Below are 22,877 nucleotides of genomic sequence, written 5' to 3' on the forward strand. Positions count from 1 at the left end.
TCACCACCCATCTCCTTCTAAACTCCCACCCTTGAACTCAAGGAAGATTGTTCTTTGGCCTGGACTTATCCTGTGGAGGATATGGTCTACAGTGGATGCTACAGTAAGGCCTCTCTTAGACTGTGACTCACATGTTGCTGGGCCCCATTTCAGTTGCTTGTTTGGGGGAAAGCTAAAGAATGTAGTCTGATCTTAATTGTTTGTTTGTTTTTTTGTCTTTTTGCCTTTTCTATGGCTGCTTCTGCGGCATATGGAGGTTCCCAGGCTAGGGGTCTAATCGGAGCTGTAGCCTCCAACCTACGCCAGAGCCACAGCAACGCCGGATCCTTAACCCACTGAGCAAGGCCAGGGAACAAACCTATAACCTCATGGTTCCTAGTCGGATTCGTTAACCACTGAGTCACAAAGGGAACTCCATGAATATAGTCTGATCTTAAAATCTTATTGGAACATTTACTCTGCAGCAGCCCATCATTTAATAAAATATGGTGGCCACTAGCCACATGTAGCTGTTCAAATTGAAAGTTAAATTAAATAAGATAAATATAATAAACATTTTGGTTTCCTAGTTGCACTCATTGTATTTTAAGTGGCTACTGGCTACCATTTTGGATAGCAGAAAGACCATTTCCATCATTGCTGCTGGTTTTGTTGGACAGTAGCATTCTCACTGGTCCCCTTCTTCAAGTCTGCTCCATCAGAAGTGAAAGTTCAAATCCTCTTGGCTTCTAACTCCTCAGGCTACCTTATTTCAGTGGCTGACTCTGCTGATTCTGTCTTTCCTCATATTATAAAGGACAGCAATATCAGAAAGTAATAGATTTTTGTAGTCATTAGTTACTGGTTCATACAATATTTACTGTCTTAAAACAGTTTTGCAATACTGTTGACCTTGTTCTCCTTACCTTATTGTGTATGTGTAAAAACTGCGAACTGAGTTCTAAGAAATTCCTTCATGACAGCCTGTCACACTTTGGCTCCTATTGAACTTGAAGGCATCTATATCTCTTGGGGCTTAAAAGTGTGCATTACAGTTAAGCAAGAGCTCCTTTATTTCTGTAGCTGGATTTGAGGATTTTGCTTTTACTAATGCCAAGTATCTCATTTTTTGTCTATTGTGATTTAGATTTTTTTAAAAATTAGATTTGATTTGATCATTTGACAAACCGTTATTATTATATCCAGCTTTGATAAGCATACCTTTGTAGTCTGGCTAAAAAGAAGTCATGTCAAACTAATCTCTTAGTTCCTTTTGAGATGATTACCAGATTGGCAGGATGCTATAGGAGGAGTGAATTTGGTCTCAGCCAAATCATTTAGAATTTTTTCGGATTGGGCAGTTAGGTTTATCCACAGTTAGCACTGCAGAAAACATATCAAACTTGAAAAACCTGAGTATAGTTAGTCTGGAGAAAAATAGACTATTTTAGATATTCAAAGTACTGTGTTAAGTGAGCAGTATTGATTAGAAGGAGTGTTGTTATCAGAGGAAGTTTTCAAGGTTAGTTATGAGAAATATAAAATGTTGTTTGTATGTGCAGGGGAACACAAAGATTCCCAAGACCTTGAAGCAGCACCGCATAAAAAGGGGTAACTGCAGGGTATTTCCATTCTTGCAACCACAAAAGTGAATTGAGCCAAAAAACACAGTGGGAATTAAACGAAGTAGGGTTAAGTTTTCATTAAAGGCTGTGCCTTGCATTCACCATTCCTGGTTGCCCTGGCAACTGGGCTCCCTCGCATGCTAATGACATTATAATGAGAAGAAAACACATGCAAATGCAGTAAATAGTAATTAGAGGCAGAGCCATACATGAAGTAGTGAGCTCTACCTTGGGAAGGTTATGGAAGGAGCCGGTGAAGGGTTTGTACTAAAGACAAAGAAAGGTAATGAAAGACATTAGGTTATGTACAAAAGAGTTAAGATGAGTCTACATAGAGTAAATATGCTTTAACATTTGTCTGCTGCAAATACCTGTTTTTTTTTTTTTTTTCCCAAGCAGAATTTAGTCAAAGTTAGAAGTCATGCAGTTATACATCCACATTATCTTAAGCATTCTACCTGTTGGCATCATTGAATGGAAAGATTCTTAGCTGTATTTGCCTTAGATTTGGAGCAACTGTAGCATCCTGCTGCTTGGAATGCTCTCCCTGCCCACACTCTGCAGGGCTGGGCTTGCCCGGACAAGGTAGTGAGGCCAGACTATGTATCCAAGAGTTGGTCTTGGTGAAGAGAGAGACTTAAATCCATATTACTTTTGATGAGAGAAGTAGGACCAATAAGGGCCTGTATTTGGTTAATACAAGGTGATGCTTGTTGTCTGTGTTACTGGAAATGTGTCAGGAGCCACTGGGTGACTGCTTGCCTTAGATATGATAGATATGGTTTTTGATTTGCCTAAATGCTTGGACTCAGAGTCTCTGAATCTGCTCAGTTTCATTCTCTTCCCTTTCCCCCCCATTTTATTCAGGCTCTTCTTTTTGATTTTTACTGCCGCATGTCTGTCTGTGTATCTTTCTTGGAAATGGCTAGAAAATGCTATATTGCCTGCTTCACATATCCCAGTTCTCTAATTTATCTTTTTGGTGTCAGCTGAATAGAAATAGTAAGAAATAGCCCGAGATCCATAAACATTTACTGTTCTTTTTCCTTCTCTAAATTAAAAGTTTAAATATTTCAAAAGAAATGTACATATACTTTTATAAAAATCCACACTAATATGTTATTAAAAATTCAAGTAATACAGATACAGATACAGTCTCTTTCAGCTACCTCTCACCCCTCTGCTAACTCCCAGTCCCATATGTTTCTTCAGAAAAAAACCAGTGTTAACAGTTTGAGGAGTAAACTTCAAAATCTCTTCCTATGCACTCATATGTATAGTTATTATATATTGTGATGTATACTATTAAGATATTATTAATATCTAACACTTACCGAATGATTGGTATGTGCCAGACACTGATCTTTTTTGTGTATTAATTCATTTAATCCTTCAAACCTCTTTTTGAGGGATTTTAAAGGAGAGGGAAGGGCAAGAAAAGTTAAGACATTTGTTGCTAGTGCCAAATTTATATCTAAGGAAGTCTGCTTTGGAGTTCATGCTCTCTCTTATCACACTATCCTGAAGTATCTTCTTAAATATAATATCTAAAAGTCATTTGCCATGCCAGTAACTTCTATCTGCTAGGTTTTTTTTTTTTTTTAATTGCTGCATTTTGTTCTCTTATTCAAATGTACAGTAATTTAAGTTTTCCTCTGTTGATGGGTATTTAATTTGCTATGACAAATGGTACTTTAATAAATAGCCATTCAACACAATTTTATGTGTACTTATACATTTGTGTAGAATAGATAGTTAAATAGAATTACTGAATGAGAGAGTATGCTCACTTTACATTTTGATAGATGCTGAAAAATTGGCACAATCATCACTCCATTCTTCTTTTTTTTTTTTTTTTGTCTCCATCTGTGGCATGTGGAAGTTCCCAGGTCAGGGATTGAACCTGTACCACAGCAATGACCTGAGTGACAGCAGTGACAACGCCAGATCCTTAACCCTCTTCACCATAGGAGAACTCCTGTCACTCCCTTCTTGAAATAGTTTTGATTTGGCATCTGAGACACTGACCTTGTAGTTTCATTTTACTTCTCAACTCTTCCTCTCAGGAGTGACCTCCTCTGCTGCTTCCTCCTCATTTCCCATTAGCTCAATTCTGGAGTGCCCCAGGGCTCAATTTTTGGATTTCTCTTCTCCAATTAGACTCTTTCTCTAGGCGAGCTTATCCAAGCTCCTTAGCTCTAAATACTATATAGTCACCGATGACGCTTATAATTGTATTTTTAGCACATATCATGTCCCTGAACTTCAGGCTTTTATATCCAGCACCTTGACATTTCATTTGAATATCTGTGAGGCAGCACATTTAACTCATTTTTACTTAACCTTCCCCCTCTCCCTTACAACCTACTTTTTTTATATTATTTCCCTATTTCAGTAAATATTAGCTTCTAGTTGCTTGGGACAAGAACCAGGAGTTCCCCTTGACATCTGTCTTTCTCTTACATCTCATGTTTAATACATTAATAAAATCTGCTGATTCTATTGCCAAAATATATCCATAATCAAACACTTCTCACCACCTTCACTGCACTACTTTAGCCCAGGCTGCTGTCATTTTTTTCTTCTGGCCTATTGCAATAGCTTCCTAATTAACGTCCATTAGGAATCTGCTCTCTAAATGGCCAGAGAGTGATCTTTTAAAAATATGGAGTTCCCATTGTGGCTTAGCAGAAGCTAACCTGACTAGTATCCATGAAGATGCAGGTTTGATCCCTGGCCTCACTCAGTGGGTTAAGGATCCAGCGTTGCTGTGAGCTGTGGTGTAGGTTGCAGACATGTCTCAGATCTGGCATTGCTGTGGCTGTGGATGTGGCTGGCAGCAGTGGCTTCAATTCAATGCCTAGCCTGGGAACTTCTATATACTTCATGTGCAGCTGTTAAAAAAAAAAAAAAAAAAAATGTGAGTCCAGTCACATCACTCTGTAACTCAGAACCTTCCAGTTTGAGAGTAAAATCGAAAGCCTTGGCCATGACTTCCATGGCCTAAATGGTTCCCACACCATTCTTCTCTAGTCTTTTTTTGTTTGTTTGCTTGTTTTATCTTCCTAGGGCCGCACGTGTGGCACATGGAAGTTCCTAGGCTAGGAGTCGAATTGAAGCTGCAACTGCTGGCCTATACCACAGCCACAGCAATGCATGATCCAAGCTGTATCTGTGACCTACGCCACAGCTTGTGGCAACACCAGGTCCTTGACCCATTGAACAAGGCTGGGGATTGAACCTGCATCCTCAGGGACACAGTGTCGGGTTCTTAATCTGCTGAGCCGCAGTGTGAATTCCCATTCTTCTTTAGTGTTAACTTCATCATTCTCTTTCTCCTTCACTCTGCTCCAGCTATATAATATCCCTGCTTTTTCTACCATGGTGTCTTGGCACGTCTCATTCCCACTCTCTATTGTATTCATAAAGTTAGCTTTATGACTTATTCCCTGCTTCAGTCAGCTCATCCCTCACCTTATCAGCGAGGTCCTCCTACCTACCCATCTTTTGTAAAAGACTATCTTTCTCACCCTATCACTTTCAATCCCCCTTACCCTAATTTATTTATTCTTATTCTTTATTTTTTTGCTTGTCTGTTGTCTTTTTAGGGCCACACTTGTGGCACATGGAGGTTCCCAGGCTAGAGGTCGAATTGGAGCTACAGCTGCTGGCCTATACCACAGCCACAGCAACGCAGGATCTGAGCCACGTCTGTGACCTACACCGCAGCTCATGGCAACACCAGATCCTTAACCCACTGAGTGAAGCCAGGGATCAAACTCGAAACCTCATGGTTCCTAGTTGGATTCCTTAACCGTTGAGCCTCTCCCAGAACTGAGATATTTATCAACAAATAAGTTTAATATGTTTAGGCAATTTGATTTCATGGTTACTAGTCGGGTTCGTTAACTACTGAGCCACGACAGAAACTCCTAATTTATTTATTTTTATTGCACTTAAAACCACTAGCTCTACGTATTTGGTTATTTGTTATCTTCTCCATGCTGCTTCTGTTCTTTCTGTATGCAAGTTGCCTGAGGGCAAGAACTTTTGTCTGTTTCGATCACAGCAGTATTCCTAGGGCCCAGCACACCACATTATATGAACTAGGTGCTAATATTTAGGGAATGAATAAATGTGGGAATGAGAACACAGGCAACATTTCTCTCCTGACTGCACCAATTTATATTCCTATCAAAAAGTATATGAGTATGCCCATTTTCTCATACTCTCTACAAAATTGGATATTACTGATCTTTAAAATTTTTTTTTCACTCTAAATGATAAAATGAAAAATGATATATTGTTTTGATTTGCATTTTCCTCCTTACAGGGAGTATTTGTATATGCTTATTGGTCACTGCTATTTCTTCTAAGAATTTTTTGTTTATGCAACCTTTGTCTCTTTTACTGTAGTTGTTTATCTTTGTAATATTGATTTGTAGGAGTAACACATATTATGACTATCAATTCTTTGTTTCCTATTTATATTGCAAATATTTTTTCCTAGGCTGTCACTTCTCTTTTAACTTTGTTAATAGTATCATTTGTCAAACAAGAGTTTTTAATATTTAATAAATCTGCCACTCTTTTGCTTTATGGCTTCTAGGTTGGTGTTTTGCTTAGAAAATCGTTCCCAACTTCGAATTATGAAAATATTCTCTTGTATATTCCTCTAGACCTTTGTTATTTTATTTTTTATGTTTAGAGCTTTAATTAATCTGCAGTTTATTTTGGAGATTGTGAGATATGGTAATGTGGTTTATGTATTTTATTTAACGAGGAGCCAGTTGACTTCATTTCATTATCGACGCATCCATTCTCCCATCTGTGATCTCAAATTCTGTTTTTATCATATATTAAATTCCAACATATAAATGTGTTTATTTCTAGACTCCATGTTCTAATCCCTAATCTGTTTTTCTTTTCTGTGATAATAACATAGATTATTATTATTATGTTTTGGCCATAAATTGGCTTGATTTGGGATCTCAATTCCCAGATTGGGATCAAACCCAGGCCACAGCGGTGGAAGTGCCCAGGCCTAACCACTAGATAAGCAAGGAAGTCCCAGATTTTAATTATTACTAGGGCTCTTTAGTTGGTATTGATATCTGATAATCCTATTACTTACTTTATTTTAAAAAATTAACTACCCCATGCATTTTCCTTTTAAAATAATTTTAGAATTGTTTTACAAGTAGCATAAAAAACTTTTTTGGGGAGTTCCCGTCGTGGCGCAGTGGTTAACGAATCCGACTAGGAACCATGAGGTTGCGGGTTTGGTCCCTGCCCTTGCTCAGTGGGTTAAGGATCCGGCGTTGCCGTGAGCTGTGGTGTAGGTTTCAGACACAGCTCGGATATGGTGTGGCTGTGGCTCTGGCATAGGTCGGTGGCATAGCTCCAACTAGACCCCTAGCCTGGGAACTTCCGTATTCCTCAGGTGTGGCCCTAAAAACGACAAAACCACCCAACCAACCAACCAACTTTTTGGGATTATTTTCATTTCCTACAAGTTGTAGAGTTTTCTTGGCATAATGATAGGTGTTTTCCATTATCATTTAATAATTTGTGTTCATACCAGGAATGGTGTATTTTATCCACATGATTTTAATCAATTATTGCCATACTTGTTAAGTTACTGATTTTTATATATTGATCTTTTTCCTGGCCACGCTCTGAAACTCTCCTATTATATTTTTCTGTTGATTCTCAGATTATTTAAGCAAACAGTGAAATCATTTTCCATTTTTAATCTTTTTTTTTTTTTTTTTTTTTTTTTTTGTCTTTTTAGGGCTGCACCTGAGATATATGGAAGTTCCCAGGCTAGGGATCAAATTGGAGCTTCAGCTTCTGGCTTTTGCCATAGCCACAACAAAGCCAGATCTGAGATGTGTCTGTGACCTACACCACAGCTCACAGCAACTCTGGATCCTTAACCCACTGAGCAAGGCCAGGGATCAAACCTTCATCCTCACAGATACTAGTCAGATTCTGAACAACAACAGGAAGTTCTTGCCATTTTAATCTTTTTCTTTAAGAACTTTCTCCATGCAGGGAGTGAGGACACTTATAGAGCTCACCTAGTTTATATCCTTTTCCTCAGAGATCACTGCCCTACACTGCCTGTGTCCAATAGACAACAACCTCAATTTCATATTTTTTGTTTGGTTTTTCTAGCTGTTTAAGATTGGGAAGTAAATCTAGTCTCCCTTATTCTGTCATGGCTAGAAACCAAAGAAACATTTAGAAGAATGCAAAAATTCTTAAAGGATACTATTGTTTCTTCTTATTATATGAAATGTAAATTTAATGAATACAGATTTTAGGCTAAAATACTTTTAGACACATGATCGTCAGTTCACCTGGTCTATTTCTAAATGTAAGGTGGGGAACACGGCAGGGAGAGAACATGGTGAACTCATGGGAATGAGGAAGAAGAGATATTAAGGAAGACTTCCTAAGGTTTGTAGTGTAAGTGTGGGGTGAGGTGGTGGGCTTCTGCTCCTTCTATTGCATTGTGTCTGCCCAGCTTTCACACAGCTTCTCCCTAGATGCAGAGACCACATGCTCATGTCAAGCTATGGAAAGCAGGAGTTCTGCTGGAAGATACAGAAGGAGAGGGCGTTCAGTCCAAGAGCTTTAAACATGCGCAGGCATGGAATGGAGAGGACGTTGAGGGTAGAGAGTGTGACTCATTCTGGGAAATATGTCAGGAAACTTTTCTTATATTAGTGAAAAAGGCTGAGTGGATAACATCCTCCCTCTCTCCTTCCTCCTCTCCACTCTTCTCTGCCAGCAGTGTGAGTTTGCCACATGTCTGGTATGGATCCAAGTAGCGGATGTTGAATGCTCCTTTTGGGACATAGGAGGACTCCAGTAAAATTTTCAATTTCATACTATCCAGGTCCCATGCATAAAGACAGTGATGGTACTATTGTGAAGCTATCAGTACTTTCATCCTCCTTTTTGATCAAAGCCCTTTTGGTCTCCAACAGCAGCCATGACAGTTGGGCCCAATGTCCTCAGGCTGGAACAGCTTTTCAGTCCCTGGCCTCTCTCAGTTGTTTGGGGCAAACTGCTTCTGTGTTAGGTGCAGGAGCTGTGGGGATGCCTTTCTCTCATCTATTTCTTCTCTTTGTGTATATGGGGTTGAATAGTGTCTCCCCAAATTTATGTCTGCCCTGAACCTGTGAATGTGACTTTATTTGAAAATATGGTCTTTGCAGATGTAATCTAAAAATTAAGATGGGGCCGTACTGGATTAGAGGCATGTAAATGCAAAAATCTGACTGATTTCCTTCTAAGAAGAGGGAAATTTGGACAAAGGATACAGACACTTGGGGGGAAGGCACCTGAAGACAGAGGCAGAAATTGAAGTGATGTGTCTACAAGTTGGCAACAACCAGTACCTGGGAGGAGGCAAGGGAAGAGTCTTCCTTAGAGCCTAAAGAGAGAGCATGGCCCTGACCACACCTTCGTTTCTGACTTCTAGCTTCCAGATTCAGGCCTGTGAGAGATTCATCTTTGTTGTTTGAAGCCACCCATTTTTTGGTACTTTGTGTATACCCACACCAGGAAGGCCTTTTTCGCCTTCCTTTCTTTCTTCCCACCCTCACAGCCGGCTCCTTCCCTGTATAAAACTTCTTAAGCTCAGGTGCGCTTCAGTTCATGAAAAACTAGGAGCGTTAATAAATTATTTGTACTGCTTTGCAAAGACAGTGCTTTGAAATAGAAGTGACAACTGTTACCCTGATAATAGACTATCAAATTTCTTTCAATTTATTTTATTAAGTACAAAATTACTTTAAAACTGTTAATTTTCTTGAATAATTCTCTTTTAAAAGATAATTTTCTAAAAATAAATAATTTATGAAAGGAATAAGACTTTCAGTAACATTAAATTTAGAAATTAAGATAAAGGAGGTCAGAACTTGGGTCATCTTTATGTTTTCTTATTTTACCTACGATATTAGAAAAGCAACAAGAAACCTTTGCGAACGTTTCAATTAAAGCAGACAAAATATGGTAAGATCTCTCCAAATTTAAAGTAGAAACAAAGAAAAAGATTTTTTTTTTTCCTGCAACTGTCACTCCATATCGCCTCCAGTCAGTTATAGCGTCTGTTGACCATTGCTTGGGCACAAATAAGCAGGAATGCTCTTGGAAGCAAAACCAACTTATTTAATATAATAAGAAGTATGGGGGTATACATGGAGCTCTCACATCTCACATGAACTTAAAATTGAAAACTCCAAATGGGCTAGTTGGAAAACCTGAAAACGAAACATTATTAAAAAGCTAAAGAGGGAAAAGAGACTGAAATCCCACAAAATGCTTAATAGTGAAACATACATAACATTATAAAGATACCTGTCAAAAGTGTTAATAAAGAAAATGGAACCAATGTGATCCAAACTTACTTCTGAAGCTTTAATTCCAAGAAAGAACAGATTTAGCATTATTTAAATTATAACCATTTTAGACAAATTTGTGTGAAATAAGCAGGCTCTGTAAGTGCAAATCAACACATATGCATGTGTACTTGCCCCTGGCCCCCCAACCTCCCATATAGTTAGGTCACCAAATTGGTCCACTAACCTCCTGACTAATGGCTTGAGTTTCTTCTGCTCTTTATTCCCTGGGGCCACTTCCCTTGCTGTGCTTTCACCTGCCTTTGAGAAAGAGAAGAACAGTGTGCTCTATTGCTTCTCTAGGAAGTTGTAAGGGTCTAGAGGTGAAAAGGAAAGGTATTGGGTAGGTCTAAGAGCCCTCCCAGGAAAAGGGAGCAGGAATGTTGGAGGAAAACTAACTTCTTACACAACCTGAGCAGAGTGCCAGGGTCCCAGCATATCTTAATCAAATGGAATTGAAAAATTGAAGGCCGTAAGTGATGTGAAACCACTAGAAAAGCAAAGTTAGCTATAATTAGGTAATGACCTAGAAAAGACATATTGGCCTTGTTTAGGTGTAGCAACTAGAGGGTAAGTTTAAAAAGGAGAAAAAATAAAAACACAAGTTAAAATTGGGGGTTCTTGTGGCTCAGCAGTAACCAACCCAACTAGTATCCATGAGGACATGAGTTTGATCCCTGGCCTCTCTCAGTGAGTTAAGGATCCAGCATTGCCGCAAGCTGCAGTGTAGATCACAGGTGTGGCTTGGATCTGGTGTTGCTGGGGCTCTGGCGTAGGCCAGCAGCTGCAGCACTGATTCGACTCCTGGCCCAGGAACTTCTGTGTGCCACAGGTGTGGCCCTAAAAAGAAAAGAAAAAAGGAAGAAAAAGAAAATATTTCCTTCCCTCTCCTCCGCCTCAATTTTGTAGTTTGTTTTCTAAGCACATGTAAATATATGTATGTACAGTTATAACATATTTACATAAATGGGATCATTGTTCTGTAACTTACTTCTTCCACCTAACATTACAAAATGGACATCTTTGTGAGCATATATGGAACTATCTCATTATTTCTGGCAACTACATAGTATTCCATCACATGGATGATTTAAATTTGTTTAAAGGAACCCCTATAGGTGAAGACCAACTCCTTAGTTATTCTCATAGTGATTCCTGTAACTTTTTTTTTTTTTTAAATTAGGACCAGACCTGCAGCACATGGAAGTTCCCAGGCTAGGGATCGAATTGGAGCTGCAGCTGCCAGCCTACACCACAGCCACAGCAACACCGGATCTGAGCCTCCGCTGCAAACTACATCGCAGCTTGCTGCAACGCCGGATCCTTAACCTACTAAGCGAGGCCAGGAGTTAAACCTGAATCCTCATGGATACTAGTTGGGTTTGTTGCCACTGAGCCACAACGTTCCCATAACCTTAAACAATATACTCCTACTTCCTAATTTCTCATCTTTGGACAATTATTATTGATTGCTTCTGTAGTAGATGAGGAAGGTAGTGTATTTATATTACATTCCACATTTCTTTCTGTTTCTCCTTTTGATTTTTTAAATTAACTATATTATTACTTTTATATCGTCAAGATTTATAATATTTAGATTCCACTCAGTAACTATACTTAAAAAGCAAAGCAACTCTGTGCTTTGTTTATAGGTTGAATAGAACTTTAAACCTATTACGGTTATGTAATGAGTACGCTGCTGTAAATAAGAGCTACTGCTGAACTAACTATTGTGATAGGAGGCTGTATAACCCTGTGACACATAGCTGTTGTATAGAGAATGTTTCAGGTTAAAATCCCACAGATTCTCTTTTAGTTTCATACCATGACCATGCTAAGAAAGCTCTTTTAAACTGGGCCAGAGAACCTTCAATCAAGGACCAGTGCTCACAGTGTTTTGCAGTTTGATTCCCAGCTAGTGAACCACTGTGTTCAGTAGTCATTCACACCTTAAGTCACACACATAAAGGCAAATATCAGTACAGGTTATGTTGTGCAAATGGTGAAGCAAGGGGGTTGTGGCCTCTACTAGATGGGACCATAGATCCAGATTTTAATTCTTTCCCAGAAGGACAGTCCCTGGTTCCTCAGCTGGAACTTATTATTATCTGAGGTCAATCGCCAACATTCTCTCCCAGAAAGTATGGAGAAGGTATTAGTGGATTGTTCAATAAATGGCTGTGTCATGTTTAATAAACTCCAAAATGCTACAAGACCAGTGAAAAGACATACAAAGTTCTTTTTCAAAGGTGAAATATGTTATATGCATTCTTTCACTTTGGGGTTTTTTATTTCTTTGAGTTTTTGGTCTTTTGAATTTTTGCCTGAGTAAAAGGTGAGCAGTTACCCATGAATTACTTTGATTGTATTTGGTCACTCTTGATTTTGACCCAGAGGCATCAGAGTCAGCCATGCTCAACATCCACACACATATTGGGAAGATGTAGCAGTACTAGTTAGTGAAATTAGGGAGGGGGAGGGGTAGAAAATGAGGCATTTCAACATATTCAAAATTGTATTCTGGAGGATCTCTAAATCCTTAACCTTTACTTGCCTACAGCATATATCTAACTTTGGCTTTTAAAAAAATGAACAGATATTAGTTTAATGTCTGACCTACGCAGTGTAAGCTTTGCTTGTCAACAGCAATTTTTTTTTCTTCTTCCTCTTCTTCTTCTTTCTTCTTCTTCTTCTCCCAAGAGTAATTAGCTTTGGCCAGCTTCTGGTGGTTTTGGGTTGATCTCTTAGAGAGAGAAAGAACAACCACTTGAAATCTGTGGCCTAGATTTGGCCTGTTCCTTAGGGTTCCATTGGCCTTGAAGGTCCTGTTGTTTGATCAGTGCAGGCATAACTGAAAAACTTCCACTTCTCCTAATTACCCCCCGCCCCAATGGCCTTGCCAAGCCCTTTCTGCAACTGGTCATTCTGCGCAGTTAACTTGAGTTTATATCCTATATACAATCTTTTATTCCAAGGTAGTGCTGAAGCCCATAGATGACCACCTGATTTTTTTAGACAGCAGTGTTTGTCTAAAGTAGATTGTTAAAAGCTTATTAAAATTCAGCATCAAGGGTCCTATAGTTACTTCGGTAGCTGGATTCCAGAAGGCATAACATAGCTCTCTGAATGGCGTAGCTAATGATAGCTTATAAGGAAGCAGACCCAAACATGTTCTGTTAGGAAATCCTTAGATCTCCATCCAGTATGCTCAGCACTGCACTAGAAAACTTGTTTGTCTCTCCAGGGCTCTATAAGGCCTTAAGAACATTTTCTCCCTAGTAGTTCAAGATTGGAATCTGTTGCAACAATGCGATGGCCTGGAGGCATATGTTCAAAGGGCAATGCATGAAGTATTTGTTTAACATGAAATGTTTTTTTATTTATAGGCACAAAAGGGTTTGTATACTAACAAAGTAAGCTTCCTTCCTAACCCTCCCACCCTCCTCACCCAAACCTCAGAGGTCACCACCCCACTTGTCTTGGGTGTCCTTTCAGTTATTTTCAATGTATACAAGCATATGCATTTGTATTTAAACAAATGGTAGCATAATATACATATATACATGCTGTTCTGTATATTTTATTTATTTATTTTGTCTTCTAGGGGCTGCACCCATGGCATATAAAACTTCCCAGGCTAGGGATCAAATCAGAGCTGTAGTTTCCAGCCTACACTACAGCCACATCAAAGCCAGATCTGAGCATTGTCCACAACCTACTCTGCAGCTCGCAGCGACACTGGATCCTTAACCCACTGAGTGAGGCCAGGGATGGAACCCATGTCCTCATGGTTACTAGTCGGGTTTGTTACTGCTGAGCCACAATGGGAGCTTCTGTTCTGCATATTTTTAAAGTTAATGATTTATCTTGGTTATTATTCCACACGAATAGTTGCAGAACTTACTTGTTTTTTATAGCTGCGTACATTCTATTATTTGCATATACCACAATTTATTTAATCAGTCCTCACCTATAGGCATTTAGTTTGTTTCTAATATTGTGCTATTAAAACAATAATACATATCATTGCATGAATTTTATTTCCCACATGTGCAACTACATCTGTAAGATAAACTCCTGGAAGTAGCATTTCCGAGTGGAAGGTATATATGTTTTAAGTTTGGATAGGTATTGCCAACTTGCTGTACAGGGAGGCTGTACTAATTTAAACTACCCTGCTCTTGGCAGTGCATGAGAATGCTTACCTGTTTTATCCACATCTTAGTCCACACAGTTTATTTCATGCTTTCCGATCTTTGCCAATCTGATAGGTAAAAAATGGTATCACATAGTTTTAATTTGCATTTTTCTTATAGGTAACACTCAACATATTTTTACATGATTAATATCCATGTGTACTTCCTCTTTAGTGCACTGTTGATATCTTTTGCTCATTATTCTCTTTCTTTTTTTTTCTTTTTTTTAGGGATGCACCCATGGCCTATGGATGTTCCCAGGCTAGGGGTCAGATTGTAGCTGTAGTCACAGGCCTGCACCTCAGCCACAGCAGTGCAGGATCCGAGCCATGTCTGCGACCTATACCACAGCTCATGGCAATGCCAGATCCCTAACCCATTGAACAAGGCCAGGGATCAAACCCACACCCTCATGGTTACTAGTTGGATTCATTAACCGCTGAGCCATGATGGGAACTCCATCCTTTGCTCATTTTTCTATTGGGCTGTTGGTCTTTTTTCTCTTGGTTTATTGGGACTATTACTAATATGTTGAGGAAAGTAAAGCTATTTATATATTGACAAAATTAGTCCTTTTCTATGATATGAGGTACAGATCTTTTTTTCACATTTTGATATTTGTCTTTTGACTTTATGGTGTTAGGAATTTTTTCCATGCAGTAGAATATGTCAGTATTTTATATGATTTGAAGTTTTTTATTTACTTTTGAAATATGTTTTAAAAGCTTTTATAAACTTCCAGTGTTTTTGTCAAACATATTTATGGTATTGTTTTTCTCACTTAAATCTATATTCCTTTTTTTGATATAAGGTTAAGGGCCTTACATGTAGATAACTTGAGTTTTGACTGTGAGGAAATGTTCTCTTTTTATAAGTGCTTTCTAGGTTACACACAGCACCTAACTTTCCTTTTAGATTCTCTTCTACGGTGACAATGTGGAGCAGCGTGCTTTGTGGCAATGGGAAGCAAGGAGTCCTGATAGCTAAAGTGTATTTGGACATGAGACAGTTTTAGATTATGAGATGACTGGCTGTTAGACAACCAGGTCAAGGCTGGGCTTGTTGCCAGAGAGTAGGGTTTGAGGTGGTGGTGAAGACCACTTAAAAAACCACCCTTAGCACAGTCTCAGCTCTAAGATGAGCAACGACAGAAGTGAGTTTAACATACGGAGCTCTCCAGGTGAGCCATGGAATTCCTGAAAGTTGGGAGCTGTTTGTGGCTTTTTCTCCCAAGTCAGCTGCAGAGTCCATGGTTGGATCTGTTCTCAGAGTTCAGAAGAGGACTCCAGTAAATTTAGTGCAGTGGTTCTCTACCTGACCAACGCTGAGGCTATTGGTCCCCAGACCTCACTTGAGTGGCTTGAGCTTGTTACTTCATGTCAAAGCCTGGCTTACACCAGTCTGCAAGCATCAGTAAGCATCTTTTTGCCATGATCCTGCTCTTTGGCAGAACTTGCTTAGTGTAGTAGAAGAAACATGGGCCAAGAGACCTGTTTTCCACTTCCAGCACTGCCCCTAGGTAGCTGTAAGATTAGTCTCTTTAAAGTGCTTCAGTCTTTTTACCTTCTTAGCACTAAAGTGGGAGAGTTGAACGGGATAAACTTTGTGTTCCACATCCTCCTGTGCAGGTTCAGGGTGTTTTCGGACTCCATGGGGACCACCTTTTTATGTGGAAGAGAAGGCTGGATTCTGCAGTAAGACCCTGGCTTCCCCTAGAGGTCTTTCTTCTTCCAGGGGATGGGACCTAGGCCCTGAGCATAGGATCAATTAGAGGAAGTAAAAACTCATCAATGTTAAAAAAATTAAAGGAGAGTTAATGTTACATTGTAAGCTATCGTAGGTACAAAAAGAATGCAGTGGAATGTCCATCCACTGGAATATTTGGAGGCAGGTTTGAATATAGCTTTGTTTACTGGCCCTGATTGACTGCAGTTATGGGTTCAGGGTGGTGGTTCTCATGCTTTTACACTTGTTGTCTGCAAAACAGCATCCTTCGGAGTTCCCGTCATGGCACAGTGGTCAATGAATCCGACTAGGAACTATGAGGTTGCGGGTTCAATCCCTGGCCTCGCTCAGTGGGTTAAGGATCTGGTGTTGTCATGAGCTGTGGTATAGGTTGCAGATGTGGCTCGGATCCCGCATTGCTCTAGCTCTGGTGTAGGCCGGCAGCAACAGCTCCGATTAGACCCCTAGGTTGGGAACCTCCATGTGCCACAGGAGCAGCCCTAGAAAAGGCAAAAAAGACAAAAAAAAAAAAAAAAGAATCCTTCTACAGTGAAGAACAAAATGTACTTTTCTGTCTTAAATTAAAATGATATGGGAGAAAGGCCTACTTCTGTGGAAGCAAATGTCTGAAATGCTATAAAACTCTCCTTCTTCTATATTTAATTTTTCAAGGATAATCTTGACTATTAAGAGATTGATACCAAAAAGAAAATCGCCATGACCAAATATAAGCTGAGTCAAAAACCCTTGTGCATCTCCTTATAGACACTAATAAATAGTATCAGAAATTATTTCAGAATTACATGAAATAGAAATTTAAATTGCTTAAATTTAAGTAATATTTAAAGTAACATATGTCTCTATCTTAACTCATAGGAAAAGAGACCAGATAATTTATTTAGCTTTTATAACATTGCTGCACACGAATTTCTGACTCACCTTTCTTCATGTCAAAGGAGGTATATTTTGCATTGTAATTGGAGTTTTACTAAATTGTAACTTCCCTTAGGAAGAGGTTGTATAACCAGCACTCAGGTATAGAAAATATGAAATAGAAGAATTATCCTTATATGATGAGTTATATTCAGTACACATATTTTAGCTCTATTTATTCTCTGAATAGCCTAAGAGTTTTTTTTTTCTATTGCTAGATTATTTTTATTTTTAATTTTTTTATTTATTTATTTTTTCTATTTTAGGGCATATGGAAGTATGAGGCATATGGAAGTTCCAGGCTAGGGGTTGAATTGGAGCTATAGCCACTGGCCTACACCACCACCGCCACAGCAACATGGGATCTGAGCCATGTCTGTGACCTACACCACAGCTCAGGGCAACGTTGGATCTTTACCCCACTGAGTGAGGCCAGGGATCGAACCACATCCTCATGAATCCTATTCGGGTTCGTTAACTGCTGAGTCATGAAGAGAACTCTACTCTTGCTAGATTATTTTTAAACTGCAGACTGCTAATACTTTCTTCTCAGAAATACATACTATTATGGTTTTATCATATTTGATAAATATTTTATATAATCAACTGTTGGTTATTTATCATAATGAGAATGATAGTACAATACAGAAGAAAATCTTCTTGTTTTAAACTAATAAACACACCATATTTTGTTTTATAAAAAGATTATTTGGGTTGCAAGTAATGGAAAACCCAAATCAACTTGGGCAAAGCAAAGAAGGGACATGTGGGGCCATGTAAAAAAATTGAGGGTAGAGATAGCTTCAGCTGTAGTAGGTAGAAATAGTATAATCAGGATGTGGTCTCTTTACATCTTAAGGCCTTGCTTTCCTCTGCATTGGCTTTATTCTCAGGCTCCATGATAGCTGACAACAATGCAAGGATTATCTTTGGTTCACATCTACTAGAAGAGGGAATAGCCCCCACTTCCTGTTCCCCTAACCACAGTCTGTAGTCACATCTCATTGGCTCTGATAAAATTATTTTCTTCCTGAGTCTCTGAGGTCAGCAAGACTGGTATCCTAATTGGCCAGATCAGAGTCCTGTGACCATCCTGGAAGTTGGGAGGCTATGTCCACACTAACAGGGGAGGAAGGAACTTATGAGTCCTTAGGGGAAAACTGGCTACTGTTCCATAAGAGAAAGGAATGGATACGTGATGTAAAAAAATACAATAAAGTCTCTCAGTCTGTGTGTGTGTGTGTGTGTGTGTGTGTGTGTGTATGTATCTTTCTCTATTTAAGCCAATATTAAAGGCCATTTATGTTGCCTAATTATAAAGGTTTCAGTGGCAGAAGGCCATAGGGGGTTGTACTTTGTGGTTGGCTGGCATAGAGCTAGAATTTATTTATTTATTTATTTAAAAATTTTTTTATTTTTATTTCCCCAATACAGTTTTTTTCCTACTGTACAGCATGGTGACCCAGTTACACATACATGCATACATTTCTTTTTTCTCCCCTTATCATGCTCCATCATAAGTGACTAGACATAGTTCTCAGTGCTACACAGCAGGATCTCATTGCTTATCCATTCCAAAAGCAATAGTTTGCATCTATTAACCCCAAGCTCCCAATCCATCCCACTCCCTCCCCCTCTCCCTTGGCAACCACAAGTCTATTCTCTAAGTCCATGATTTTCTTTTCTGTGGAAAGGTTCCTTTGTGCCCTATGTTAGATTCCAAATATAAGTGATCTCATATGGTATTTGTCTTTCTCTTTCTGACTTACTTCACTCGGTATGAGAGTCTCTAGTTCCATCCATGTTGCTGCAAATGGCATTATTTTGTTTCTTTTTTATGACTGGGTAGTATTCCATTGTGTGTGTGTGTGTATATACATATATATATATGTATATATATATGTATATATATACACCACATCTTCCTAATCCAACCATGTGTTGATGGACATTTGGGTTGTTTCCATGTCTTGGCTATTATGAATAGTGCTGCAATGAACATGCAGGTGCATGTGTATTTTTCAAGGAATGTTTTATCCGGATATATGCCCAAGAGTGGGGTTGCTGGGTCATATAGTAGTTCTATGCATAGTTTTCTAAGGTACCTCCATACTGTTCTCCATAGTGGTCATACCAATTTACATTCCCACCAGCAGTACAGGAGGGTTCCCTTTTCTCTGCACCCCCTCCAGCATTTGTTATTTGTGGCCTTATTAATGATGGCCATTCTGACTGGTATGAGATGGTACCTCATGGCAGTTTTGATTTGCATTTCTCTAATAATCAGTGATGTTGAGCATTTTTTCATGTGCTTGTTGGCCATCTGTAATCTTTCTTGGAGAAATGTCTATTCATGTCTTTTGCCCATTTTTCTATTGGGTTGTTGGCTTTTTTGCTGTTGAGGTATATAAGTTGTTTGTATATTTTAGTTGCATCATTTGACACTATCTTCTCTCATTCTGTAAGTTGTCTTTTTGTTTGCTTTTTGCTTTTTGGTTTCCTGTGCTGTGCAAAAGCTTGTCAGTTTGATTAGGTCCCATTGATTTATTTTTGCTTTTATTTTTGTTGCTTTGGGAGACTGACCTGAGTAAACATTTGTAAGGTTGATGTCAGAGAATGTTTTGCCTATGTTCTCTTCCAGGAGTTTGATGGTGTCCTGTCTTATATTTAAGTCTTTCAGCCATTTTAAGTTTATTTTTGTGTATGGTGTGAGGGTGTGTTCTAGTTTCATTGATTTGCATGCAGCTGTCCAGGTTTCCCATCAATACTTGCTGAAAAGACTGTCTTTTCCCCATTTTATGTTCTTGCCTCCTTTGTCAGAGATTAACTGACCATAGATGTCTGGGTTTATTTCTGGGTTCTCTATTCTGTTTCATTAGTCTGTATGTCTGTTTTGGTACCAGTGCTACCCTGTTTTGATGACTGTGGCTTTGTAATATTGCCTGAAGTCTGGGAGAGTTATGCCTCCTGCTTGGTTTTTGTTCCTCAGGATTGCTTTGGCAGTTCTGGGTCTTTTGTGGTTCCATATAAATTTTTGGATTGTTTGTTCTAGTTCTGTGAAAAATGTCATTGGTAATTTGATAGAGATTGCATTGAATCTGTACATTGCTTTAGGTAGTATGGCCATTTTTACAATATTAATTTTCCCAACCCAGGAGCATGGAATATCTTTCCATTTCTTTACATCTTGAAATAATAATTCCATCTATAAAATGTAGAACCTAGTGAAATAATAAAAATATGTATAATTCCTAGATTACTTTATAGCCAAAAAAGATACTCAGATATTCAAAATATTTAACAACCTGTGGTAGTGTCATAACCAGTCACAATGTGTTGACTGCAGCCAATCAGAACTAGTGCAGATTATGAACAATAAGCAGGTCCTCTGTGGGAGTGCTGGTGGTATGAGAGCCCAGATAACTGGGAGATATTGTAAAGGTGCCACCAGATTTCTCAGAAAATATAGTTTCTTTGTTAGTTTCCTAGGGTTGCTATAGTACAGTACCACATACCAGGTGGCTTAAAACACAGAAATTTATTCTCTCACAGTTCTGGAGATTGGAAGTTGGAAATTAAAGTGTCAGCAGAGCCATGTTCCCTGCAAAGGCTCTAGAAAAAACTTTTTCCTTGCCTTTTCTAGCTTCTCGTAGTTAATGGCAATTCTTGGCATTCTTGGGCTTGTACCTCCAATACAATCTTTGCCTCTTTCTTCCCATGGCTTTCTCCCCTGTGTCTGTCTCCATAGCCAAACTTCTCTCTTATAAGGACGTGTGTCATATTGGATTTAGGTCTACTCTGTTCCAGTATGATCTCATTTTAACTTGATTAGATTTGCAGAAAGCATATTTCCAAATAATGTCACAAACAAGGTACTGGATAGACATGAATTTTGGGAGGATACTATTCAACTCAGTACTGTTACCTAAAAAATCAAATGCTCTTACACAGGTGGCGTGACACACATTTATCTTAGATCTTTTAATATACTTAGTTTTTCATTGGTTGGTTTGGAACTTATGAGACATTGTAGGTCTTAGAATGATGAGTTTTTATAATAATTGGCATTTTCTTATGTATTCTTTGGAACATAGGACTGTTCTGATGGCTACATGTGCAAAACACATTTTCAAGTTAAAAATGGGACTGCAGTGTCACATCCAGAAACATCTGCCCATGTGCAGACATGTCTTCCCATGGAGGTAAGTGATTTAACATGTCACATTCTCCTTTTCAGTCTTTGTAAAGTGTAAAGTACAAATTTAAATCTGATAAATATATATTTTAAAAAATTAACCTCCATCAGATCCTGGACCTGATGTAGGGGGAGAAGTGAACATCATTTGTAGAAGGTATTTTCTTCTGTAATATTGAAAGCAGAAACTGTGGTAAAGTTAAGATTCTCTCTGAGTCTACATAAATTCTAGTGAGCCTTTATCCTTTTGGTTCCTCTTGGAGCTAAAGACCACAGATGCCTTTCGTTGCCTATTGATTTTTCTCCAGTGAAATCCCCCCAGGTTAATAGAGGCCTGTCCCTCAGCTGCTTAATATATGGGTGGAGACCTCTTTGCCTAGTCTGCCTTTAATTTTTTTCCCCTTATGTCCTTTAAAATATGCTATATCCGGTCTCATTCCTTAGGGAACTTTAACCTTGACTTGAAAATCTTGCTAAATTAAAATTCAACTTAGAATAGATTTACAAGGAGATCCTGCTGAATAGCATTGACAACTTTGTCTAGATACTCATGTTGCAACAGAAGAAAGGGTGGGGGAAAAATGTAATTGTAATGTATACATGTAAGGATAACCTGACCCCCTTGCTGTACAGTGGGAAAATTAAAAAAATTATTATAAAAAAATTTAATAAGATGCTAATCATTGCTTGATGGTTTTTCTGGGATATTTTCAATTTTCTTTTTATCAAAATGCAAATAGCCTTATTGTATTTTTCAATAGAATTTTTTATATATCATTGTAAAAATAAAGAAAAATTATAAAAAGAGTTTAAAAAAAAACCTCCCATACATCCTTTAACTGGAGGTGACCACTCTTAATATTTTAGAAAGTATCCTTCTACATATTTCTATCACACACACACACGCATACTTGTTTTTTGTAATGAACAGGTATAACATGGACATCTTTCCATGTTAGTAAATGTAGATATCCACTCTTCTTTTTTTTTTAATAGCTCCATTGCATTCCAGCCTATAAATACATCATAATTATGTGGATCCCACACTGTAGTAAAATACTTGAATTTTAAAATAGAATGGGTGAGGATCTCATTGCTTCAATGTAAAGAAATCTAATGTTAAGAATTCCAAGAATTTTTTGTAAAATGGAAAAGGAGACTTTTTTTGTGAAGGAAGGGCCCTTTCTTAGGACCTGTTAGATCAGATCCCTTTGGCAGTCCGGGCACTAATCCCCTCTGCCTGTGTATGATCCTGGCCTGGAAGTAACTCTCCCCAGTATAATTTAGTTTGCAAGTTATTCTTGAAGGTATGGTGCTTAGTAATAATGTAAGTGCCCCCAAGTGGGTGTTTGTTTCTTGATTACTGCTTCATGGTTTGAATAACCAACATCATATTTGAAGCCAAGCATGTTAGAAAGCTTTTCCGTTCATTATGTATTAGCTTTAAAAAATGCACAGAGATGATGATTTTAAAAGATCAATTACAAGTTTTTGCTTAACAAGTTGGCAGAAATTTGAAAAGCACTAAAAAGTGGTGTTGACAGTGTGAGAGAACTGACACTTTCTGGTTGATGTTTTAACTTCACAAAGTTTGAAGATGTGCACATACTATGAACAATCTATTCCAATTCTAGGAATTTAGCTTCATAAAATAGAAAAAATTTTCAGAATCTTTCATTTTCAACATTTCCCAACAATTTCAAACATATGAAAAAGTTGAAAGAATTTTGCAGTGAACATCCATGTACTCATCCCCTAGGCTGCTGTGCTTGCTGTATTATATAGCCATCCTATTGGTATATCTTCTTTT

General features: G+C 38.4%; 1 protein-coding gene across 9 annotated transcripts in view; it reads left to right on the top strand.

The window, feature by feature from the left end:
- Window positions 1–22,877, top strand: part of ATG10 (autophagy related 10) — a 227,994-nt gene that overhangs the window by 40,876 nt on the left and 164,241 nt on the right. For 8 of the 9 annotated variants that reach the window (NM_001435093.1, NM_001190281.2, XM_085008754.1 and 5 more), the window contains 1 exon segment: window positions 20,967–21,074. The exons of the other annotated variant lie outside the window; for it this stretch is intronic. In NM_001435093.1, coding sequence (NP_001422022.1) covers window positions 20,967–21,074 — 108 coding nt within the window. 9 annotated transcript variants of the gene reach the window in all.

This window comes from Sus scrofa, chromosome 2, assembly GCF_054392235.1.
Source record: "Sus scrofa isolate SSC_HxYL_T2T_F1_AM1 chromosome 2, Sscrofa_HxYL_maternal_Yorkshire_Landrace_v2.0, whole genome shotgun sequence".
In the NCBI taxonomy this organism is placed as follows: domain Eukaryota; kingdom Metazoa; phylum Chordata; class Mammalia; order Artiodactyla; family Suidae; genus Sus; species Sus scrofa.